This window comes from Melanerpes formicivorus, unplaced genomic scaffold (assembly GCF_026170545.1).
Source record: "Melanerpes formicivorus ecotype bairdi unplaced genomic scaffold, bMelFor1.0.p_v2 SCAF_286, whole genome shotgun sequence".
NCBI classification, from domain to species: domain Eukaryota; kingdom Metazoa; phylum Chordata; class Aves; order Piciformes; family Picidae; genus Melanerpes; species Melanerpes formicivorus.
The window spans coordinates 244,865-269,970 of record NW_027142638.1 but is presented as its reverse complement, the minus strand read 5'-3'; the positions used below and the strand labels follow the sequence as shown (position 1 = coordinate 269,970).

At 70.5% G+C, this 25,106-nt stretch overlaps 1 protein-coding gene across 1 annotated transcript; it reads left to right on the top strand.

Moving 5' to 3' along the window:
- The first annotated feature begins 358 nt into the window (after window positions 1-358).
- On the top strand, window positions 359-21,609 carry LOC137458828 (keratin, type II cytoskeletal 8-like). The gene is given in 10 exon segments (XM_068170118.1): window positions 359-1,184; window positions 1,186-1,254; window positions 3,754-3,962; window positions 7,004-7,064; window positions 7,721-7,816; window positions 8,844-9,008; window positions 12,457-12,582; window positions 18,118-18,338; window positions 19,659-19,714; window positions 21,176-21,609. Coding segments are annotated over 10 exon segments (1,512 nt in total). The 5' UTR covers window positions 359-920; the 3' UTR covers window positions 21,421-21,609.
- Window positions 21,610-25,106: the final 3,497 nt, after the last annotated feature.

Below are 25,106 nucleotides of genomic sequence, written 5' to 3'. Positions count from 1 at the left end.
GATCCCAGGGCGGATCCTGGAGACAGATCCCCGGCGGCAAATCCCCGGGACAGATCCCCACGGGCAGATCCCAGGGTGGATCAAAGCGACAGATCCCCGCGGGCAGACCCCCGCGGCAGACTCCCGGGACAGATCCCGGGGCAGACTCCCGGGGCAGATCCCGGAGCAGATCCCGGGGCAGACTCCGGGGCAGACTCCCGCGGCAGACTCCCGGGGCAGACTCCCGGGGCAGGCGGCAGCGGATCGCGGCCGCTCGGAAGGGGTTAAGGCTGCGCAGGTGCTGCGCTCCCGGGGCTGGAGGCCCTCCCAGCGCCACCTCCTCCCCCAGCTCCGGGATATAAACCGGGAGCGGCTCCAGCCCGCCCTGGATCCGTCCTCCTCAACCCGTCCTGCTCGTCCTGCCTGTCCTGCAGCCCTGCCCAGCTGCCAGCCTCCTGCCAGCCTCCTCGCAGCCCTTGCAGCCTCCTCTCTCGACCCTTCCCCGTCCGACTTTCCTCGCTCTTTCCCGAGCGCTTTGGGTTACCTTTTAACCTCATTTTTGGTCCTCTTCCAACCTTCCCGATCGTTTCCCAACCTTCCTGATCGTTTCCCAACCTTCCTGCTCCTCTCCCAACCTTCCTGGTGGTCTCCAACCTCCTCGGCTCCCTTCCAACCTTTTGGGTCACCTTTCAACTTATTTGGTCCTCTTCCAACCTTCCCTGATCGCTTCTCAGCCTTCCCTGATCGCTTCTCAACCTTTCCTGCTCCTCTCCCAAACCTTTCCTGCTCCTCTCCCAAACCTTTCCTGCTCCTCTCCCAAACCTTTCCTGCTCCTCTCCCAAACCTTCCCTGCCGATCTCCTCCTCGGTCCTTTCCCGACCTTCTCAGCCACCTCCGGACCCCTCTCGCCCACCCCCCCTGCCGGCTCCTGCCCTCTCGCCATGTCGGTGACCATCACCAGGAAGACCCTGAGGAGCAGCTCGGCCGCCCCCGGCCGCTCCTTCAGCTCCCACTCCTACACGGCCGGCCCCGGGATGAGGATGAGCACAGCCGCCGCCTTCGGCCCCTACGGGGGGAGCCGCCTGGGCGCGGGGCTGTACCGGGGCCCCGCCGTCGTGCCGGCCCCCGGGGGGGGCATCGCGGCCGTCAGCGTCAACCAGAGCCTGCTGACCCCTCTGAACCTGGAGATCGACCCCAGCCTGCAGCGGTGTGCGCAGGGAGGAGAAGGAGCAGATCAAGAGCCTCAACAACAAGTTCGCCTCCTTCATCGACAAGGTGGGACCGGGGCCCCCTCCCCTCCCCCCCGCTCCTTGCGACCCTCCTGAGCCTCCCCAGGGTCCCTCTGAGCGCCCCCTGAGCCCCTTGGCGACACCATCACCCCCTAGGGACCTCCTGAGCCCCCTCAGGGTCCCTCTGAGCGCCCCCTGAGCCCCTTGGCGACACCCTCACCCCCCTAGGGACCTCCTGAGCCCCCTCAGGGACCCTCTGAGCGCCCCCTGAGCCCCTTGGCGACACCATCACCCCCTAGGGACCTCCTGAGCCCCCTCAGGGACCCTCTGAGCGCCCCCTGAGCCCCTTGGGGACACCATCACCCCCTAATGGACCTCCTGAGCCCCCTCAGGGACCTTCTGGCCCCTTTGAGCACCCCCTGAACCCCTTGGGGACACCAAAAGCCCCTAGGGACTTCCTCACCCCCCTCAGGAACCTTCTGGACCCTCTGAGCACCCCCCTGAACCCCTTGGGGACACCAACACCCCCTAGGGACCTCCTGAGCCCCCTCATGGACCCTCTGGACCCTTTGAGTGCCACCTAAGCTCCTTGGAGACACCAACAGCCCCCAAGGGACCTCCTGAGCCCTCTCAGGGACCCTCTGGACCCTTTGAGCACCCCCTGAGCCCCTTGGGGACACCAACACCCTCTCAGGGACCATCTGAGCCCCCTCAGGGACCTCCCAGACCCTTCAGGCACTCTCTGAGCCCCTTGGGGACACCACACAGCCCCCAAGGGACCTTCTGAGCCCCCTCAGGGACCCTCTGGACCCTTTGAGCACCCCCTGAGCCCCTTGGGGACACCAACAGCCCCCAAGGGACCTTCAGGAGCTTTCAGGTCATCCCTGAGCTCTTTGGGGACATTGGGACCCCCCCTGGGGACACCCTAAGCCCCTTGGGGATGTTTTGGCCACTTCCTATCCACCTTGAGCCCCCTGGGGACTTTGGGACCCCCTAAGGGACCTCCTGAGCCTCGCAGGTACCTCTTGGCCCCTCCAAGTCCATTCTGAGCCCCTTGGGGACCCTCTTGGAGGAGTCTTGGCCTCCATGGGGACATCCAGACCCCCTTGGGGACACTCTGCCCCCTCTCTGGTCACAATTTGGACCCCCTGGGGACCTCCTGCCCCCCTCGAGGATGTCCACCCCCCCCCCTCAAAGACCTCCTAGCCTCCTTTGGAGGTGTTTTGCCCTCCTTGGGGACATTTTGTCCCTCCTGGGACATCAGGGACCTCCAGCCCCCCCCTCTTTGACCCCTCTCTGGGGACCTCCTGACCCCCCCATGGGGACACCCAGGCACCCTTAGGGGACCCCCTGCCCCCTTTGGCCTCTCTGGGGGGACATCCCACCCCGCCTTGAGGACCCTCAGGGACGTCGTGCCCCTCGCTGGGGACATTTCTGCCCCTCCCTGGGGACCTCCCGGCCCCTGGGGACCGGGAAGCGGCGGCGGGGGACAGCCTGGTGCCCTCCCACTGCGGGGCCAGGGGCGGCAGAGCCCGCGGGCAGGGAGGGGCCGGGGCAGGAATGGGGTGCGGGGGGGGGACGGACAGACAGCAGAGGATTGTCCCCAAGGGGTGCAGCGGGGTCAGGCCCCACGGAGGAAGCAGCTGGCAGCAGGGGTGGTGCCCCCCCACACCCCCCAGCACCCAGCACCCAGCGCCCAGCACCCAGCAGCTGCTTCCGGGTGCTCGGCCGGGGCTGGGCTCCCTGCCCGGGGGGCTGGGACGGGGCTGGGGGCACCCCCAGAAGCACCTGGGGGACCCCAAGGGGGCACCCCCAGGCCCTGGGACCCAGGGTAGGAACCCCCAGCCCCAATGGCTCCCAGTCCCTGGCAGCCCACTGCGCACCTCCGACCCCCGGGGGGGGCAACCCAGAAGCAGCTCAGGAGCCCAGGACCCCCAGATCTGCCCCCCAGGACCCCCAGACTTGCCCCCCAGCACCCCCCTCACCCTCTGCCCCTTGCAAGCTAGCACCCAGGGCCCCCAGATCTGCCCCCCAGGACCCCAGATCTGCCCCCCAGGACCCCCAGACTTGCCCCCCAGCACCCCCCTCACCCTCTGCCCCTTGCAAGCTAGCACCCAGGGCCCCCAGATCTGCCCCCCAGGACCCCCAGATCTGCCCCCCAGGACCCCCAGACTTGCCCCCCAGCACCCCCCTCACCCTCTGCCCCTTGCAAGCTAGCACCCAGGGTCCCAAGATCTGCCCCCCAGGACCCCCAGACTTGCCCCTCCCAGGACCCCCACATCTGCCCCCCTGCTGCCCCCCTCACCCTCTGCCCCTTGCAAGCTAGCCCCCAGGGCTCCCTGATTTGCCCCCAGAACCCCCAGATCTGCCCCTTCCCACCCCCCCTCCCTCACCCCCTGCCTCTTGCACCCCACCCCTGCCCCCCCCCCCCTCCACCTCCCAGCCCCCAGCCCCAGGCTCAGCCTCCGTGGGGTGGGGGTGGGGTGGCAGGGGGGCTGCTGCTGACGCCCCCCCTCCCCCCCCCCCCGTCTTTGTGCCCCCCCAGGTGCGGTTCCTGGAGCAGCAGAACAAGATGCTGGAGACCAAGTGGAGCCTCCTGCAGGGCCAGAAGACCACCAGGAGCAACCTGGGAGCCCTCTTCGAGTCCTACATCGGCAGCCTGCGGCGGCAGCTGGAGGGCCTGGGGCAGGAGCGGCTGCGGCTGGAGGCGGAGCTGGGAAACATGCAGGGGCTGGTGGAGGAGTTCAAGAACAAGTCAGTGCCGGCCCCCAGCCCCCAGTCCCCGCCCGGAGCCGGCCCCCAGCACAGAGTCAGCCCAGAGCCAGCCCAGAGCCTGGTCCCACTGCCCAGAGCCAGCCCCAGCCCCCGCCCAGAGCCAGCCCAGAGCCTGGTCCCACTGCCAGAGCCAACCCAGAGCCAGCCCCAGCCCCCCAGCCCAGAGCCAGCCCAGAGCCGGCCTCAGCCCCCCGCCCGGAGCCGGCCCCCAGCCCCCAACCCAGAGCCAGCCTAGAACCCGGTCCCACTGCCAGAGCCAGCCCAGAGCCAGCCCCGAGCCAGCCCCAGCCCCCGGACCCCTGCCCGGAGCCAGCCCAGTGCCAGCCCCCAGCCTCCCGCCGGAGCCGGCCCCCAGCCCAGAGCCAGCCCAGAGCCAACCCAGAGCCAGCCCCAGCCCCCAGCCCAGAGCCAGCCCAGAGCCAGCCCAGAGCCAGCCCCAGCCCCCAGCGCCCAGCCCAGAGCCAACCCAGAGCCAGCCCCAGCCCCCAGCGCCCAGCCCAGAGCCAACCCAGAGCCAGCCCCAGCCCCCAGCCCAGAGCCAGCCCAGAGCCAGCCCAGAGCCAGCCCCAGTCCCCAGCCCAGAGCCAGCCCAGAGCCAGCCCCAGCCCCCCAGCCCAGAGCCAGCCCAGAGCCGGCCTCAGCCCCCCGCCCGGAGCCGGCCCCCAGCCCAGAGCCAGCCCCCCCGCCCCCCGCCTGGAGCCAGCCCCCAGCCCAGAGCCAGCCTAGAGCCTGGTCCCACTGCCAGCCCCCAGCCCAGAGCCAGCCCCAGCCCCCAGCCCAGAGCCGGCTCCAGCCGCCCCGCCCGGAGCCGGCCCCCCAGCCCCCAGCCCAGAGCCAGCCTAGAGCCTGGTCCCACTGCCAGAGCCAGCCCAGAGCCAGCCCCAGCCCCCGGACCCCTGCCCGGAGCCAGCCCCCAGCCCAGAGCCAGCCTAGAGCCCGGTCCCACTGCCAGAGCCAGCCCAGAGCCAGCCCCAGCCCCCGGACCCCTGCCCGGAGCCAGCCCCCAGCCCAGAGCCAGCCTAGAGCCTGGTCCCACTGCCAGCCCCCAGCCCAGAGCCAGCCCCAGCCCCCAGCCCAGAGCCGGCTCCAGCCGCCCGCCCGGAGCCGGCCCCCAGCCCCCAGCCCAGAGCCAGCCTAGAGCCTGGTCCCACTGCCAGCCCCCAGCCCAGAGCCAGCCCCAGCCCCCAGCCCAGAGCCGGCTCCAGCCGCCCGCCCGGAGCCAGCCCCCAGCCCAGAGCCAGCCTAGAGCCCGGTCCCACTGCCAAAGCCAGCCCAGAGCCAGCCCCAGTCCCCGGACCCCTGCCCGGAGCCAGCCCCCAGCCCAGAGCCAGCCTAGAGCCTGGTCCCACTGCCAGAGCCGGCCCCAGCCCCCAGCCCATGCCCAGAGCCAGCCCAGAGCCAGCCCAGAGCCGGCCCCCAGCCCCTGCCTGGAGCCAGCCCCCAGCCCAGAGCCAGCCTAGAGCCCGGCCCCCACTGCCAGAGCCAGCCCCAGCCCCCTGCCCGGAGCCAGCCCAGGGCCCGGTCCCCCTGCCCAGAGCCAGCCTAATCCCACTGCCAGAGCCTGCCCAGTCCCAGCCTCCAGAGCCAGCCCTTAGAGCCAGCCCAGAGCCAGCCCCATCCCAGCCTAATCCCACTGCCCAGAGCCTGCCCAATCCCACTGCTAGAGCCAGCCCCAGCCCCCAGATCCACTGCTAGAACCAGCCCCAGCCCCCAGATCCACTGCTAGAACCAGCCCTGAGCCATCTCAGTCCCAGCCCCTAGAGCCAGCCCAGAGGCAGCCTAGAACCAGCCCCTAGAGCCAGCCTCAGTCCCAGCCCCTAGAGCCAGCCTAGAACCAGCCTAGAGCCAGCCTAGAACCAGCCTAGAGCCAGCCTCTATCCCAGCCCCCAGATCCACTGCTAGAACCAGCCCCGAGCCATCTCAGTCCCAGCCCCTAGAGCCAGCCCAGAGCCAGCCTAGAACCAGCCCCTAGAGCCAGCCTCAGTCCCAGTCCCCAGAGCCATCCTAGAACCAGCCCAGAGCCAGCCCCAGTCCCAGCCCCTAGAGGCAGCCTAGAACCAGCCCAGAGCCAGCCTCTATCCCAGCCCCCAGATCCATCCTAAACAAGCCTAGAGCCAGCCTCAGTCCCAGGCCCTAGAGGCAGCCTGGAACCAGCCCAGAGCCAGCCTCAGTCCCAGCCCCTAGAGCCAGCCTAGAACCAGCCCAGAGTCAGCCCCATCCCAGCTCCTAGAGCCAGCCTAGAGCCAGCCTCAGGTCCCAGCCCCAGCCACCTGCCCAGAGCCAGCCTAATCCCACTGCCCAGAGCCTGCCCAGTCCCACTGCTAGAGCCAGCCTAGAGCCAGCCCCAGCCCCCTGCCCAGAGCCAGCCCAGTCCCACTCCCTGTCCCACTCCCCAGCCCCCAGTCCCCAGTCCCAGCCCCTGGAGCCATCTCAGTCCCACTGCCCAGAGACAGCCTAGGGGCCAGTCCAGTCCCATTCCCAGCCCCCAGCCCCAGCCCCCTGCCCAGAGCCAGCCCAGAGCCAGCCCAGTCCCAGTCCCCCAGTCCCAGTCCCCAGTCCCCAGTCCCCAGTCCCCAGTCCCAGCCCCTAGAGCTATCTCAATCCCCCCTGCCCAGAGCCAGCCCAGCCCCAGCCCCCTGCCCAGAGCCAGCCCAGAGCCTGGTCCCACTGCCTAGAGCCAGCCCAGTCCCAGCCCCTAGAGCCATCTCAGTCCCACTGCCCAGTCCCAGCCCAGAGCCAGCCCCCTGCCCAGAGCCAGCCCCAGCCCCCTGCCCAGCCCCAGCCCCCCTGCCCAGCCCCCTGCCAGCCCCCACCCCCATGTCTCTCCTCCCTATGTCCCTGCGTCCCCACACCCTCATGTCCCCTGTGGCCCCATGGCCTTGCATCCCTGTGTGTGCCCCCCCCCCCCAGTCCCCTGTGCCCCCCCCCCAGTCCCCTGTGTCTCCCCCCGTCCCCTGTGCCCCCCCCCCAGTCCCCTGTGTCCCCGTGCCCAGCTCCAGCCCTCTGCCCCGCCCCGCCAGGTACGAGGAGGAGATCAATAACCGAACCGAGAAGGAGAATGAATTTGTGCTGCTCAAGAAGGTCAGCAGAGACCTCCCCCCACGAGCCCACTCCCCTCCCCGGGGTCCCTTCCCCTCCCCGGGGGTCCCTTCCCCTCCCCGGGCCCCCCTCCCCTCCCCCGGGGCCCCCTCCCCTCCCCGGGTCCCCTCCCCCTCCCCCGGGACCCCTCCCCTCCCCGGGACCTCTCCCCGGGGCCCCCTCCCCCCTGGGCCCCCTCCCCAGGGCCCCCTCCCTCCCCGGGATCCCTCCCCTCCCCGGGACCCCTCCCCTCCCCGGGACCCCTCCCCGGGGGCCCCTCCCCCCCTGGGCCCCCCTCCCCTCCCCAGGGCCCCCTCCCCTCCCCGGGGGCCCCTCCCCCCCCCGGGGGGCCCCCTCCCTCCCCGGGGCCCCTTCCCCTATGCCCCTCTGGGGCTGGGGTGCCAGAGCCAGTTGGGTGGTGCCAGGATCAATATGGGGTGCCAGGGAGAGCGGGGGGGGGTGGTGGGAGAGAGGCCGGTAGTGGGGGTGCCAGGGGACAGTAGGGGGGGGTGCCAGAGATAGTAGTGGGTGCCAGGGAGAGCAGGGGTGGGGGCAGGGCCAGCTGGGGGGGTGCCAGGAGCCCTCGGGGGTGGGGGTGGGGGGGGGCAGGGTGAGGCGGGGGGTGCCGGGGGGGGTGGTGCCAAGCTGCCTGTGCCCAGGACGTGGATGAAGCCTACATGACCAAGGTGGAGCTGGAGTCTCGCCTGGAGAGCCTGACCGACGAGATCAACTTCCTGCGGCAGCTCTACGACGAGGTGGGGGGCACGGCTCCGGGGGGGGCACGGCTCCGGGGGGGGGGGGCACGGCTCCGGGGCGGGGGGCACGGCTCCGGGGGGGGGGCACGGCTCCGGGGGGGCAGAGCAGAGCTGCTGGGGGGGCACAGCTGCGGGTTGGGGGGCACAGCTGCTGGGGGGAGCAGAGCTTCTGGGGGGGGGGGCGCAGCTGCTGTGGGGGGCACACCTCGGGGGGGGGCACAGGTGCAAGGAGGGGCAGAGCTGCTGGGGGGCACAGCTGCGGGGGAGCAGAGCTCCGGGGGGGGGCAGAGCTGCTGGGGGGGGAGCAGAGCTCCGGGGGGGGGACTGCTGCGGGGGGCGCAGCTGCTGTGGGGGGGCACACCTCGGGGGGGGCACAGGTGCGGGGGGGGGGGCAGAGCTGCTGTGGGGGGGCACAGCTGTGGGGGGCACAGTTGTGAGGGGGGGGCACCGCTGCAGGGGGGGGGGCAGAGCTCCGGGGGGGGGCACCGCTGCTGGGGGAGGGCACTGCTGGGGGGGGGAGCACGGCTGTGGGGTGGGGGGCACCGCTGCGGGGGGGGGGGCAGAGCTGCTGTGGGGGGCACCGCTGCGGGGGGGGCAGAGCTGCTGTGGGGGGGCACCGCCGGGGGGAGGGCACCGCTGCTGGGGGGAGGGCACTGCTGGGGGGGGAGGGCACGGCTGCGGGGTGCCACTGCGGGGGGGGGCACCACTTCTGGGGGGCATCTCCTCCTTGGGGCACCTTAGCTGCTGGGGGGGGCAGAGCTGCTGGGGGGGGCACCTCCTGTAGGGGGGCGCATTTCCTTCTGGGGGGCGCCTCAACTGCTGGGGGGGGGGGGGGGGGGGCATCTCCTGCTGGGGGTCACAGCTGCACCGAGCTGCCTGTGCTCAGCCCAGCAGCACCCCGGCCCCCCCCTGCCCACGCCCCCCCTGCCCGCACGCCCCCTGTACCCACGCCCCCCCCTGCCCCACGCCCCCCCTGCCCGCACGCCCCCTGCCCACACGCCCCCCCCGCCCCCCCTGCCGGCCGCAGGAGCTGCGGGAGCTGCAGGCTCAGGTCTCGGACACCTCCGTGGTGCTGTCGATGGACAACAGCCGCAGCCTGGACCTGGATGGGATCATAGCGGAGGTGAAGGCTCAGTACGAGGAGATCGCCAGCCGCAGCCGCGCCGAGGCTGAGGCCATGTACCAGGGCAAGGTGAGGGGCACCACGGTGCCAGGGAGCAGGGCAAGGTGAGGGGCAGCCTGTGCCAGGGCCATGGTGCCAGGGCCAGGGCAAGGTGAGGGGCAGCCTGTGCCAGGGAGCTGGGCAAGGTGAGGGGCATGGTGCCATGGGCCAGGGCAAGGTGAGGGGCACCATGGTGCCAGGGAGCAGGGCAAGGTGAGGGGCACCACGGTGCCAGGGCCAGGGCAAGGTGAGGGGCAGCCTGTGCCAGGGAGCAGGGCAAGGTGAGGGGCACCATGGTGCCATGGGCCAGGGCAAGGTGAGGGGCACCCTGTGCCAGGGAGCAGGGCAAGGTGAGGGGCAGCCTCTGCCAGGGCCATGGTGCCAGGGCCAGGGCAAGGTGAGGGGCACCCCTGTGCCAAGAAGCAGGGCAAGGTGAGGGGCAGCCTGGGACAGGGCCAGATCAGGGTGAGGGGCAGCCTGTGCCAGGGCCATGGTGCCAGGGAGCAGGGCAAGGTGAGGAGTACCCTGGTGCCAGGGCCAGGGCAAGGTGAGGGGCAGCCTCTGCCAGGGCCATGGTGCCAGGGCCAGGGCAAGGTGAGGAGCAGCCTGTGCCAGGGAGCTGGGCAAGGTGAGGGGCATGGTGCCATGGGCCAGGGCAAGGTGAGGGGCACCACAGTGCCAGGGAGCAGGGCAAGGTGAGGGGCACCATGGTGCCAGGGCCAGGGCAAGGTGAGGGGCAGCCTGTTCCAGGGAGCAGGGCAAGGTGAGGGGCACCATGGTGCCATGGGCCAGGGCAAGGTGAGGGGCAGCCTGTGCCAGGGAGCAGGCCAAGATGAGGGGCACCGTGGTGCCATGGGCCAGGGCAAGGGCAGCTCCAGCACTGTGCCAGGGAGCAGGGCAAGGGCCAGCTCCATCACTGTGCTATGTGCCAGGGCAAGGTGAGGGGCACCCATATGCCAGGGCTAGGGCAAGGGCATCTCCAGCCCTGTGCCATGTACCAGGTCAAGGTGAGTGGCACTTCTGTGCCAGGGAGCAGGGCAAGGGGAGATGCACCTCTGTGCCAGGGCAAGGGGAGCTCCAGCCCTGTGCCATGTGCCAGGGCAAGGGGAGTGGCACCTCTGTGCCAGGGAGCAGGGCAAGGAGAGCTCTAACACTGTGCCATGTGCCAGGGCAGGGGCAGCTCCAGCCTTGTGCCAGGGAGCAGGGCAAGGTGACTGGCACCCCTCTGCCATGTGCCAGGGCCAGCTCCAGCCCTGTGCCAGGGAGCAGGGGCAAGGTGACTGGCACCCCTCTGCCATGTGCCAGGGCAGCTCCAGCCCTGTGCCAGGGAGCAGGGCAGCCTGGGGCATGGCTCTGTGCCCATGCTGGTGCAGCCTCAGTGGTTGCCCTCTCTGAGCTCTCTCCCAGCCTCAACGCCTCCATGGCACCAGCTCCAGGAGGGTGCCAGCAGGGCAGCAGCTGCCCCTGAGCTGCCCCTGAGCTGCCCCTGAGCTGCTGCCCCTGAGCTGCCCCTGAGCTGCCCCTGAGCTGCTGCCCCTGAGCTGCCCCTGAGCTGTCCCTGAGCTGTCCCTGAGCTGCCCCTGAGCCGCCCCTGAGCTGCCCCTGAGCTGCTGCCCCTGAGCTGCTGCCCCCTGAGCTGCCCCTGAGCTGCTGCCCCTGAGCTGCCCCTGAGCTGCTGCCCCTGAGCTGCTGCCCCTGAGCTGCTGCCCCTGAGCTGCTGCCCCTGAGCTGCCCCTGAGCTGCCCCTGAGCTGCTGCCCCTGAGCTGCCCCTGAGCTGCCCCTGAGCTGCTGCCCCTGAGCTGTCCCTGAGCTGCTGCCCCTGAGCTGCTGCCCCTGAGCTGCCCCTGAGCTGCTGCCCCTGAGCTGCCCCTGAGCTGCCCCTGAGCTGCTGCCCCTGAGCTGTCCCTGAGCTGCTGCCCCTGAGCTGCTGCCCCTGAGCTGCCCCTGAGCTGCTGCCCCTGAGCTGTCCCTGAGCTGCTGCCCCTGAGCTGCTGCCCCTGAGCTGCCCCTGAGCTGCTGCCCCTGAGCTGCCCCTGAGCTGCCCCTGAGCTGCCCCTGAGCTGCCCCTGAGCTGCTGCCCCTGAGCTGCCCCTGAGCTGCCCCTGAGCTGCTGCCCCTGAGCTGCTGCCCCTGAGCTGCCCCTGAGCTGCCCCTGAGCTGCTGCCCCTGAGCTGTCCCTGAGCTGCTGCCCCTGAGCTGCCCCTGAGCTGCCCCTGAGCTGCTGCCCCTGAGCTGCCGCCCCTGAGCTGCCCCTGAGCTGCCCCTGAGCTGCCGCCCCCTGAGCTGCCCCTGAGCCGCCCCTGAGCCGCCCCTGAGCCGCCCCTGAGCTGCCCCTGAGCTGCCCCTGAGCTGCTGCCCCTGAGCTGCCCCTGAGCTGCCGCCCCTGAGCTGCTGCCCCCTGAGCTGCCCCTGAGCTGCTGCCCCTGAGCTGCTGCCCCTGAGCTGCCCCTGAGCCACCCCTGAGCTGCTCCTGAGCTGCCCCTGAGCTGCTGCCCCTGAGCTGCCCCTGAGCTGCTGCCCCTGAGCTGCCCCCCCTGAGCTGCCCCTGGAGGAGGAGGAGGAGCAGGAGGAGGAGGAGGAGAGGACACTCCTAGGAAGGTAACCCGGGAGGGATCCTCAGGGGAGGCTCTGCACAGGGCCCAGGCCAGGCTGGAGCCAATGGCAGGAGGGCACCGAGGGCTGGAAGCTGCCCCTGGCTCACAACCACCCCAGGAAGGCTCCAGGCTGGGGGCAGAGGGGCTGGGAGCTGCCCTGGGGGGGAAAAGGAGCTGGGGGGGGGGGTTGGTGTCAGCAGGTGGAGAGGAGCCAGGGGGTGCCCAGGGGGGCAAGGAGGCCACCAGCAGCCTGGGCTGGAGCAGCAGTGCTGTGGGCAGCAGCAGCAGGGCAGGGATGGTGCCCCCCGGGCTGGGCACTGGGGGGGGCAGAGCTGGCAGCCTGGGGGCAGCCTTGGGCTCCTCAGGGCCAGGGAAGGGCAAAGGGAGCTGGGGAAGGGGCTGGGGAGGGAGGAGCAGCTGAGGGAGCTGGGGGGTTTGAGGCTGGAGGGAGAGGAGGCTGAGGGGAGACCTCCTGGCTCCCTGCAAGTGCCTGAGAGGAGCCTGGAGCCAGGGAGGGGCTGAGACCTCCTGCCCTAAGTGATGGCACAAGAGGAGATGGCCTCAGGCTGCCCCAGGGCAGGCTCAGCTTGGCCCTGAGGAGAAACTTCTGCCGCTTGGCCCTGAGGAGAAACTTCTGCCCTGGAAGGGTTCTGCAAGCCTGGCCCAGGCTGCCCGGGGGGGAGGTGGTGGAGTCCCCAGCCCGGGGGGGGTCCCCACGCCCGGAGCTGTCCAACCTGTGGCTGCCTGGGGCCAGGGCTGGGTGGCCCTGGGCTGGGGCTCGGGCTGGCTGCTCCGGGGGGGGCTGTGCCGTGCCGGGCTCGGCAGAGCTGCCCCTGTGACCCCCCCCTGTGCCCTCCCCCACCCCCGTGCCCCCTCCCCGCAGTACGAGGAGCTGAAGAGCACCGCGGGCAAGCACGGAGCCGACCTGCGCAGCACCCGCGGGGAGATCAGCGACCTGAGCCGCAGGGTCCAGCGCCTGCAGGCTGAGATCGAAGCCCTCAAGAGCCAGGTCTGGCCCTGGGCAGCCCGGGGGGGCAGAGGCTTCCCTCCCCCACCCCCCCCCCAGCACCCCCTCCAGGGGCCCTCTGGAGACCACCCCCCCAGCCCCCAGCCAGTGCTTGCAGGGCAGCCCTTGGAGCCCCAGAGCCTGCGGGACCCCTCCAGAGACCCCCAGCACCCCCAGCCCCCACCATGGACCCCCCTGCAACCCCAGACCCTACCATGGAGCCCCAGTGCCTGCAGACCCCACCATGGAGTCCCCAGCACCCCCAGCCCCCCACCATGGAGCCTCCAGGACCCCCAGCCCCCACCATGGAGCTCCCAGCACCCCCAGCCCCCCACCATGGAGCCCCCAGCACTCCCAGACCCCACTATGGACCCCCTACTCCCCCCCAGGCTCCACCATGGAGCCTCCAGTACCTGCAGGACCCCTCCAGAGACCCCCAGCACCCCCAGACCCCACCATGGACCCCCCAGCACCCCCAGACACCACCATGGAGCTCCCAGTGCCTGCAGGACCCCTCCAGAGACCCCTAGCCCCCCCAGCCCCCACCATGGAGCCCCCAGTGCCTGCAGGACCCCTCCAGAGACCCCTAGCACCCCCAGAGCCCACCACGGAGCCCCCAGCACCCCCAGCCCTCACCATGGAGCCCCCAGAGCCTGCAGGACCCCTCCAGAGACCCCCAGCACACCCAGAGCCCACCATGGAGCTCCCAGGACCGCCAGACCCCACCATGGAGCCCCCAGCGCCTGCAGGGCACCCCCACGGACCCCCCAGCACCCCCAGCCCCCACCATGGAGCCCCCAGCGCCCCCAGACCCCACTATGGACCCCCTACTTCCTCCAGCCCCCACCATGGAGCCCCCAGTGCCTGCGGGACCCCTCCAGAGACCCCCAGCACCCCCAGACCCCACCATGGAGCCCCCAGCACCCCCAGCCCCCACCATGGACCCCCCAGTGCCTGCGGGACCCCTCCAGAGACCCCCAGCACCCCCAGAGCCCACCATGGAGCCCCCAGCACCCCCAGCCCCCACCATGGAGCCCCCCAGCGCCTGCGGGACCCCTCCAGAGACCCCCAGCACCCCCAGAGCCCACCATGGAGCCCCCAGCGCCTGCAGGACCCCTGAGAGACCCCCAGCACCCCCAGCCCCCACCATGGAGCCCCCAGGACCCCCAGACGCCACTATGGACCCCCCAGTGCCTGCAGACCCAACCATGGACCCCCCAGCACCCTCAGCCCCCACCATGGAGCCCCCAGTGCCTGCAGGACCCCTGAGAGACCCCCAGCAGCGCCAGACCCCACTATGGACGCCCCAGTACCTGCAGGACCCCTCCAGAGACCCCCAGCACCCCCAGCCCCCACCATGGACCCCCCTTCACCCCCAGACCCTACCATGGAGCTCCCAGCACCCCCAGACCCCACCATGGAGCCCCCAGGGCCTGCAGGACCCCTCCAGAGACCCCCAGCACCTCCAGCCCCCACCATGGAGCCCCCAGTGCCTGCAGGACCCCTCCAGAGACCCCCAGCACCCCAGCCCCCACCATGGACCCCCCAGTGCCTGCAGGACCCCTCCAGAGACCCCTAGCACCCCCAGACTCCACCATGGAGCCCCCAGCGCCCGCAGAATCTCTCCAGAGACCCCCAGCACCCCCAGAGCCCACCATGGAGCCCCCAGCGCCTGCAGGACCCCTCCAGAGACCCCCAGTGTGCCCAGAGCCCACCACGGAGCCCCCAGCACCCTCAGCCCCCACCATGGAGCCCCCAGCGCCTGCAGAACCCCTCCAGAGACCCCCAGCACCCCCAGAGCACACCACGGAGCCTCCTGCGCCTGCAGGCCCCCCTCCAGAGACCCCCAGCACCCCCAGCCCCCACCATGGAGCCCCCAGCACCCCCCAGACCCCACTATGGACCCCCTACTTCCCCCCAGGCTCCACCATGGAGCCCCCCAGTGCCTGCGGGACCCCTCCAGAGACCCCCAGCACCCCCAGACCCCACCATGGAGCCCCCAGCACCCCCAGACACCACCATGGAGCTCCCAGTGCCTGCAGGACCCCTCCAGAGACCCCCAGCACCCCCAGACCCCACCATGGAGCCCCCAGCACCCCCCAGCCCCCACCATGGACCCCCCAGTGCCTGCAGGACCCCTGCAGAGACCCCCAGCACCCCCCAGACCCCACCATGGAGCCCCCAGCACCCCCAGCCCCCACCATGGACCCCCCAGTGCCTGCAGGACCCCTGCAGAGACCCCCCAGCACCCCCAGAGCCTACCATGGAGCCCCCAGCACCTGCAGGACCCCTCCAGAGACCCCCAGCACCCCCAGAGCCTACCATGGAACCCCCAGCACCCCCAGCCCCTACCATGGAGCCCCCAGCACCCCCAGCCCCCACCATGGAGCCCCCAGCACCCCCAGACCCCACTATGGACCCCCCAGTGCCTGCAGACCCAACCATGGACCCCCCAGCACCCCCAGACCCCACTATGGACCCCTACTCCCCCCAGGCTCCAGCATGGAGCCCCCAGCGCCTGCAGGAGCCCTCCAGAGACCCCCAGCACCCCCAGCCCCCACCATGGACCCCCCAGCACCCCCAGAACCAACTATGGAGCCCCCAGCGCCTGCAGGACCCCTCCAGAGACCCCCAGCACCCCCAGACCCCACCATGAACCCCCCAGCACCCCCAGAGCCCACCATGGAGCCCCAGCACCTGCAGGACCCCTCCAGAGACCCCCAGCACCCCCAGCCCCCACCATGGAGCTCCCAGGACCCCCAGACCCCCACTATGGACCCCCCAGTGCCTGCAGACCCCAACCATGGACCCCCCAGCACCCCCAGCCCCCACCATGGAGCCCCAGTGCCTGCAGACCCCAGTATGGACCCCCCAGCACCCCCAGCCCCCACCATGGAGCCCCCAGGACCCCCAGACCCCACCATGGAGTCCTCAGCACCTGCAGAACCCCTCCAGAGACCCCCAGCACCCCCCAGCCCCCACCATGGAGCCCCCAACTCCTGCAGGACCCCTCCAGAGACCCCCAGTGTGCCCAGAGCCCACCACGGAGCCCCCAGCACCCCCAGACCCCACTATGGAGCTCCCAGCGCCTGCAGGACCCCTCCAGAGACCCCCAGCACCCCCAGAGCCCACCACGGAGCCCCCAGCACCCCCAGCCCCCCACCATGGAGCCCCCAGCACCCCCAGACCCCACCATGGAGCCCCAGCACCCCCCAGAGCCCACCTTGGAGCCCCCAGTGCCTGCAGACCCAACCATGGAGTCCCCAGCACCCCCAGACCCCACCATGGAGCCTCCAGGACCCCCCAGACCCCACTATGGACCCCCCAGCACCTACAGGACCCCTCCAGAGACCCCCAGCACCCCCAGACCCCACCATGGAGCCCCCAGGACCCCCAGACCCCACTATGGACCTCCCAGTGCCTGCAGGACCCCTCCAGAGACCCCCAGCACCCCCAGACCCCACCATGGAGCCCCCAGTGCCTGCAGGACCCCTGCAGAGACCCCCAGCACCCCCAGCCCCCACCATGGATCCCCAGCACCCCCAGACCCCACCATGGAGCCCCCAGCACCCCCCAGCCCCCACCATGGAGCCCCCAGCACCCCCAGACCCCACCATGGATCCCCAGCACCCCCCAGAGCCCACCTTGGAGCCCCCAGTGCTCCTATGGGCCCTCAGCAACCCCAGACCCCCACCCATGGACCCTCAGTGCCTGCAGTACACCCCCATGGACCCCCATGGGTGATGCTGTGCCAGGGGTGATGCTGTGCCAGGGATGATGCTGTGCCAGGGATGATGCTGTGCCAGGGGGATGCTGTGCCAGGGGGGATGCTGTGCCAGGGATGATGCTGTGCCATGGATGATGCTGTGCCAGGGGGGATGCTGTGCCATGGATGATGCTGTGCCATGGGGATGCTGTGCCAGGGGGGATTCTGTGCCATGGATGATGCTGTGCCAGGGGTGATGCTGTGCCATGGGGGATGCTGTGCCAGGGATGATGCTGTGCCAGGGGGGATGCTGTGCCATGGGGGATGCTGTGCCATGGAGGATGCTGTGCCAGGGATGATGCTGTGCCATGGGGGATGCTGTGCCATGGGGATGCTGTGCCAGGGGGATGCTGTGCCAGGGGTGATGCTGTGCCATGGATGATGCTGTGCCAGGGATGATGCTGTGCCAGGGGGGATGCTGTGCCAGGGATGATGCTGTGCCAGGGTGATGCTGTGCCAGGGGGGATGCTGTGCCAGGATGCTGTGCCAGGGGGATGCTGTGCCAGGAGGATGCTGTGCCATGGGGGGATGCTGTGCCAGGGGGATGCTGTGCCAGGAGGATGCTGTGCCATGGGGGATGCTGTGCCAGGGGGATGCTGTGCCAGGAGGATGCTGTGCCATGGATGATGCTGTGCCAGGGGTGATGCTGTGCCTGGGGTGATGCTGTGCCATGGATGATGCTGTGCCAGGGGGGATGCTGTGCCATGGGTGATGCTGTGCCAGGGGGGATGCTGTGCCATGGGTGATGCTGTGCCAGGGATGATGCTGTGCCAGGGGGGATGCTGTGCCAGGGGGGATGCTGTGCTAGGGGTGATGCTGTGCCAGGGGGGATGCTGTGCCAGGGATGATGCTGTGCCAGGATGCTGTGCCATGGGGGATGCTGTGCCAGGGATGATGCTGTGCCATGGATGATGCTGTGCCAGGGGTGATGCTGTGCCATGGGGGATGCTGTGCCATGGAGGATGCTGTGCCATGGGGGATGCTGTGCCATGGGGGATGCTGTGCCAGGGATGATGCTGTGCCAGGGGGATGCTGTGCCAGGGGGGATGCTGTGCCATGGATGATGCTGTGCCAGGGGTGATGCTGTGCCATGGGGGATGCTGTGCCAGGGGGGATGCTGTGCCAGGGGTGATGCTGTGCCAGGGGGGATGCTGTGCCATGGATGATGCTGTGCCAGGGGAATGCTGTGCCAGGGGGATGCTGTGCCAGGGGGATGCTGTGATATTGATGATGCTGTGCCATGGATGATGCTGTGCCAGGGGTGATGCTGTGCCATGGATGATGCTGTGCCATGGATGATGCTGTGCCTGGGGTGATGCTGTGCCAGGGGGATGTTGTGCCAGGGGTGATGCTGTGCCATGGGGGATGCTGTGCCATGGGGGATGCTGTGCCAGGGGTGATGCTGTGCCATGGATGATGCTGTGCCAGGGGGGATGCTGTGCCATGGATGATGCTGTGCCAGGGGGGATGCTGTGCCAGGGATGATGCTGTGCCATGGGGGATGCTGTGCCATGGGGGATGTTGTGCCAGGGGGGATGCTGTGCCATGGATGATGCTGTGCCAGGGGGGATGCTGTGCCATGGATGATGCTGTGCCAGGGGGGATGCTGTGCCAGGGGGGATGCTGTGCCAGGGGGGATGCTGTGCCATGGATGATGCTGTGCCATGGATGATGCTGTGCCAGGGGGGATGCTGTGCCAGGGGGGATGCTGTGCCAGGGGCTCCCTCCCCAGTGCGCCTTCTCCACGCTGCCCTCTGCCCCCCCCCTTGCAGAGAGCCAACCTGGAGAGCTCCATCGCCGAGGCGGAGGAGCGCGGGGAGCTGGCACTGAAGGATGCCAGGGGCAAGCTGGCAGAGCTGGAGGCTGCCCTGCAGAAGGGGAAGCAGGACCTGGCCAGGCAGCTGAGGGAGTACCAGGAGCTGATGAACGTCAAGCTGGCCCTGGACATCGAGATCGCCACCTACAGGAAGCTGCTGGAAGGGGAGGAGAGCAGGTGAGGGGCAGGGCTGGCACCCCGGGGGCAGCAGATGGCACCCGGGGGAGGGAGGGGGGTGTGTGTGGTGGCACCCAGAGCCACCCTGGGGGCAATCCTGACCCTCGTGTGCCCAGGGGCACCCAGCACGGAGCAGCCCCTGGGCAGCTCACAGCCCTCACCCCATGGGCACACAGCATCCTCTGGCCCATGGGCACCCCACGGGCATCCTATGGGCACCCCACACACCCATAGCCCATGGGCACCCTGCATCCTATGGGGCACCCTTTGGGCATCCTATGGGCACCCATACCCCCACATCCCATGGGCACCCCATGGGCATCCTATGGGCACCCCCACACACCCATAGCCCATGGGCACCCTGCAGCCTATGGGCACCCTCTGGGCACCCCATGGGCACCTCACACCCCCACATCCCATAGGCCACTATGTGGGCACCCTCTGGGGCACCCTCTGGGCATCCTCTGGGCATCCTATGGGCACCCATACCCCCACATCCCATGGGCACCTCATGGGCACCCTGTGGGCATCCTCTGGGCATCCCATGGGCACCCCATGGGCACCCATACCCCCACATCCCATGGGCACCCCATGGGCACCTCACACCCCACACCCCATGGGCACCCTCTGGGCACCCTGTGGGCATCCTCTGGGCACCCCATGGGCACCTCACATACCCACATCCTATGGGCACCCCATGGGCATCCTATGGGCACCTCACACCCCACATCCCATGGGCACCCTGCATCCTATGGGCACCCTCTGGGCATCCTCTGGGCACCTCACATACCCACATCCTATGGGCACCCTCTGGGCACCCCATGGGCACCTCACACCCCACATCCCATGGGCACTATGTGGGCACCCTCTGGGCATCCTCTGGGCATCCTCTGGGGCATCCTATGGGCACCCCACACCCCCACATCCCATGGGCACCTCATGGGCACCCTGTGGGCATCCTCTGGGCACCCCATGGGCACCCCCACACCCCCACATCCCATGGGCACCTCATGGGCACCCTCTGGGCACCCTCTGGGCATCCTATGGGCACCCCACACCCCCACATCCCATGGGCACCCTCTGGGCATCCTATGGGCACCCCACACCCCCACACCCCATGGGCACCCCATGGGCACCCTGCCCCCCATGGGCATCCCCCAAGCCCACCCTGGGGCCCCCCCCCCCCCCTAGCTCCAGGCTCTGTGCCCCTGACCAGGAGGCCTCTGTGCCCACTCTGTGCCACCCTCCCCCCCCCCCCCCCCCGAGCCCCTCCCCCAGCACTCAGCCCCTGTGCCCCCCCTGTGCCCCCCCCCGTGCCAGGCTGGAGCTGGGCATGCAGAACCTCAGCATCCACACCAGGAGCTCTGGGTACTCAGGTGAGCTCTGGGGGGGGGGGCCCAGGACCCCCCAGCCCCCCCCCAGCCCCCCCCCTGCCCCCCCCGCCCCCCCCCCCGGGCTGTCACCCCTCAGGGCCTCGGGGGCAACCCCCCCCCGGTGCCACCCACCCTCGGGGAGCGGGGGGGGGAGGGGGGGGTTGGGTAAGGGGGGGGCTCTGGGGGGGGGGCTCAGGGTTGTTTGGGGGGGGTTGGGTTAGGGGGGGCTCTGGGGGGGGCTCAGGGTTGTTTGGGGGGGGTTGGGTTAGGGGGGGCTCTGGGGGGGGCTCAGGGTTGTTTGGGGGGGGTTGGGTTAGGGGGGGCTCTGGGGGGGGGCTCAGGGTTGTTTGGGGGGGTTGGGTTAGGGGGGGCTCTGGGGGGGGGCTCAGGGTTGTTTGGGGGGGGTTGGGTTAGGGGGGGCTCTGGGGGGGGGGCTCAGGGTTGTTTGGGGGGGGTTGGGTTAAGGGGGGGGGCTCTGGGGGGGGGGTCTCGGGGTGCCCTGGGAGAGGTTTTGTGGCTGTGGGGGGGGGTCTCGGGGTGCCCTTAGGAGGGGGTGGGTGGTCCTGGGGGGGGGTCTCAGGGTGCCTTGGGGGCGGGGGGGATCTAAGGGGTGGCTCTGGGGGGGGTCTCAGAGCTGTTTCTTGGGGGGGGGGCTCAGGGTGCCCTGGGGGGGGGGGTTGAGGGGGGTAAGGGGTGGCTCTGGGGGGGGGTCTCAGACCTGCTCCTTGGGGGGGGGGTCTGGGGGTGCCCTGGGGGAGGGCTTGGGGGGGGTAAGGGGTGGCTCTGGGGGGGTCTCAGACCTGCTCCTTCGGGGGGGGGTCTGGGGGTGCCCTGGGGGAGGGGTTTGGGGCGTAAGGGGTGGCTCTGGGGGTGGCTCAGGGTGCCCTGGGGGGGGTCTCAGACCTGTTCCTTGGGGAGGGGTCTCAGGGTGCCCTGGGGGGGGGGGTTGAGGGGTAAGGGGTGGCTCGGGGGGGGTCTCAGACCTGCTCCTTGGGGGGGGGGCTCAGGGTGCTCTGGGGGGGGGTCTCAGACCTGTTCCTTGGGGGGGGTCTGGGGGTGCCCTGGGGGGGGGGTTGAGGGGGTAAGGGTTGGCTCTGGGGGGGGCTCAGGGTGTCCTGGGGGGGGTTTGAGGGGGTTAGGGGTGGCTCTGGGGGGGTCTCAGGGGTGCCCTGGGGGGGGGCTCAGACCTGTTCCTTGGGGAGGGGGTCTCAGGGTGCCCTGGGGGAGGGGTTGGGGGGGTAAGGGTTGGCTCTGGGGGGGGTGTCTCGGGGTGCCCTGTGAGGGGGGGTTGGGGGGGTAAGGGTTGGCTGCTCCTTGGGGGGGGGTCTGGGGGTGCCCTGCGGGCGGGGGGGGTCTAAGGGGTGGCTCTGGGGGGGGTCTCAGACCTGCTCCTTGGGGGGGGGGGGTCTGGGGGTGCCAGGGCAGCTCTGGCAGCTCTTCCTCCTCCTCCTCCTCCCGGCGCAGGAGCTGCCTTCGGGGGGAGCCTGCTGGGGGCGCTGGGGGGGGGGCGGCCTGGGCGCCCCCCTGGCGGGCTCGGGCTGCTCTCTGTCGCCCCCCTGGCGGCCAGGGCTGCGCCGCTCCGCGCCCCCGAGCCATCCTCATCAAGAAGATCGAAACCCGGGACGGGAAGTTGGTGTCCGAGACCTCCGACGTGCTCAGCAGCTGAGGACCCCCCCCCGGAGCCCACCCCCCCCCCCAAACAACCCTGAGACCCCCCCAGAGCCACCCCTAACCCAACCCCCCCCAAACAACCCTGAGCCCCCCCCAGAGCCCCCCCTAACCCAACCCCCCCCTAAACAACCCTGAGCCCCCCCCCCAGAGCCCCCCCTAACCCAACCCCCCCCATGGAACCCTGAGCCCCCCCCCAGAGCCACCCCTAACCCAACCCCCCCTTGGAACCCTGAGCCCCCCCCCCCAGAGCCCCCCCCTAACCCAACCCCCCCTAAACAACCCTGAGACCCCCCCCCAGAGCCCCCCCTAACCCACCCCCCCCCTAAACAACCCTGAGACCCCCCCAGAGCCACCCCTAACCCCAACCCCCCCCCAAAGCCACCCTGAGACCCCCCCCAGAGCCACCCCTAACCCAACCCCCCCCCCAAACAACCCTGAGACCCCCCCCAGAGCCCCCCCTAACCCAACCCCCCCCAAACAACCCTGAGCCCCCCCAGAGCCCCCCCAACCCACCCCCCCCAAAGACACCCTGAGACCCCCCCAGAGCCCCCCCTAACCCAACCCCCCCCAAAGACACCCTGAGCCCCCCCCCAGAGCCCCCCCCTAACCCACCCCCCCCAAACAACCCTGAACCCCCCCCAGAGCCACTCCTAACCCAACCCCCCCAAACAACCCTGAGCCCCCCCCAGAGCCACTCCCAACCCAACCCCCCCAGGGCACCCTGAGCCCCCCCCCAGAGCCCCCCCTAACCCAACCCCCCCCCAAACAACCCTGAGCCCCCCCCAGAGCCACCCCTAACCCAACCCCCCCTAAACAACCCTGAGCCCCCCCCCCAGAGCTCCCCCTAACCCACCCCCCCCCAAGCCACCCTGAGCCCCCCCAGAGCCCCTCCTAACCCAACCCCCCCCAAAGCCACCCTGAGCCCCCCCCAGAGCCCCCCCTAACCCAACCCCCCCTAAACAACCCTGAGACCCCCCCCAGAGCCACCCCTAACCCAACCCCCCCCCTAAACAACCCTGAGACCCCCCCCCAGGACCACCCTTTACCCACCCCCCCCCCAGGGCACCCTGACCCCCCCTAGAGCCACCCCTAACCCAACCCCCCCCCAAACAACCCTGAGCCCCCCCCAGAGCCACCCTTTACCTCCCCTCCCCCAAAGACACCCTGAGCCCCCCCCCCAGGACTATCCTCCCCCCCCCCTTGTGCCCAGTCCCTGCCCTCTCCGTCCTGCCCCCCCCCCCCCCCCCGGCTGTGCCCCCTTGGAGCTGGGGGGGGACACTGAGGGGAGGGTCCGGGGGGGGCCCTGCCCCCTCCTGAGGCTCCCCCCAGGGCCACAATAAAGCTTTGGAAGTCTGAGGGTGGTTGGGAGCTGGGCAGGGGCTGCCCCGGGGGGGGGCAGGAGCCACCCCAGGGTCCACCCCCGGGTGCCAGGATCCACCCCCGGGTGCCAGGATCCACCCCAGGGTCCACCCCAGGGTGCCAGGATCCATGCCAGGGTGCCAGGATCCACCCCAGGATCCATCCCCGGGTGCCAGGATCCACCCCAGGGTCCACCCCAGGGTCCACCCCAGGGTGCCAGGATCCATGCCAGGGTGCCAGGATCCACCCCAGGATCCACCCCAGGGTGCCAGGATCCACCCCAGGGTGCCAGGATCCATGCCAGGGTGCCAGGATCCACTCCAGCATCCAGCTCTGGGTGCCAGGATCCACCCCAGGATCCACCCCAGGGTGCCAGGATCCATGCCAGGGTGCCAGGATCCACTCCAGCATCCAGCTCTGGGTGCCAGGATCCACCCCAGGATCCACCCCCGGGTGCCAGAATCCACCCCAGGGTGCCAGGATCCACCCCAGGGTGGCCAGGATCCACCCCAGGATCCACCCCAGGGTGCCAGGATCCATGCCAGGGTGCCAGGATCCACCCCAGGATCCATCCCCGGGTGCCAGGATCCACCCCAGGGTCCACCCCAGGGTGCCAGGATCCACCCCCGGGTGCCAGGATCCACCCCTGGATCCACCCCCGGGTGCCAGGATCCACCCCAGGGGCCACCCCAGGGTGCCAGGATCCATGCCAGGGTGCCAGGATCCACTCCAGCATCCAGCTCTGGGTGCCAGCATCCACCCCAGGGTGCCAGGATCCACCCCAGGATCCAGCTCTGGGTGCCAGGATCCACCCCAGGGTGCCAGGATCCACCCCAGGATCCACCCCGGGTGCCAGGATCCACCCCAGGGTCCACCCCAGGGTGCCAGGATCCACCCCAGGGTGCCAGGATCCACCCCAGGGTCCACCCCAGGGTGCCAGGATCCACCCCAGGGTGCCAGGATCCACCCCAGGATCCACCCCAGGGTGCCAGGGATCCACCCCAGGGTGCCAGGATCCATGCCAGGGTGCCAGGATCCACTCCAGCATCCAGCTCTGGGTGCCAGGGATCCACCCCAGGGTGCCAGGATCCATGCCAGGGGTGCCAGGATCCACCCCAGGATCCACCCCCGGGTGCCAGAATCCACCCCAGGGTGCCAGGATCCACCCCAGGGTGCCAGGATCCACCCCAGGGTGCCAGGATCCACCCCAGGGTGCCAGGATCCACCCCAGGATCCAGCTCTGGGTGCCAGGATCCACCCCAGGGTCCACCCCAGGGTGCCAGGATCCCCCCCCGGGGTGCCAGGATCTGTGCCAGGGGTGCCCCCCGTTGGGGGGTCCCACGCCCCCCCCCCATTAAGCCCTGGGGGGGCCCGGGGGGGGCAGTGCTGGATTGGCTTTGCCCCCCGGGACTGGAGGGGCACAGGGGGGGACCCCAAGCCAGAGCTGGCCTGGGGGGGGCAAGGTTGGAGTGGGTGGGGGGCAGAGAGGGGGGGTCACAGTGGGGGGGTCACAGTGGGGGGGTTACAGTGGGGGGGACACAGTGTGGGGGTTACAGTGGGGGGGTCAAAGTGGGGGGGATCACAGTGGGGGGAGGTCATAGTGGGGGGGACACAGTGGGAGGGACACAGTGGGGGGTCACTGTCGGGTCACAGTGGGGGGGTCACAATGGGGGGGTCACAGTGGGGGGGTCACAGTGGGGGGGTCACGGAAGGGTCACAGTGGGGGGTCACAGTGGGGGGGTTTACAGTGGGGGGGTCACAATGGGGAGGTCACAGTGGGGGGCATCACGGGGGGGGTCACAGTTGGGGTCACAGTAGGGAGGTCACAGTGGGGGGGTCACAATGGGGGTGTCAGTTGGGGGTCACAGTGGGCGGCCCCCCCCAAGTCTGAGCCAGGGCTTCGCCCCTGGGTGGATCACTGACAGCATCCAACTGGTCCCAACTGGGGGCAAAATCCGGGGGGGGGTCAATAGGGTCGGGGAGGGAATCAATAGGGTCGGGGGGGGGCCCGCAGGTGATTTGGGGGGGGGGGGGGCCTCCAGGCAATGAAATTGGGGTGGGGGGGGTCGGGGGTTTAACATCCCCCCAGCACCTTCAGTGACCTCTTGGGGCTGGGGGGGGGGAAGAAATGGGTCTGGGGGGCGGGGGGGGGTGTGGGTTAAAAGGGGGTCTGGGGGGGGGGGGCTGCCGCCAGGCTTTGGGGGGGGGGCTGCGGGGGTCGGGGTGCAGCCTCCTGCTGCCATTACCGGGCGGGGGGGGGACCTCTGCTGCCTGTAATTAGCGCTGCTGGTTAATTAACCTGCTCCGGGGGGGGGATTGGTCCCTATCTCCCCCCCCCCCCGCGCCCCCATTTCTACTCTCCCCC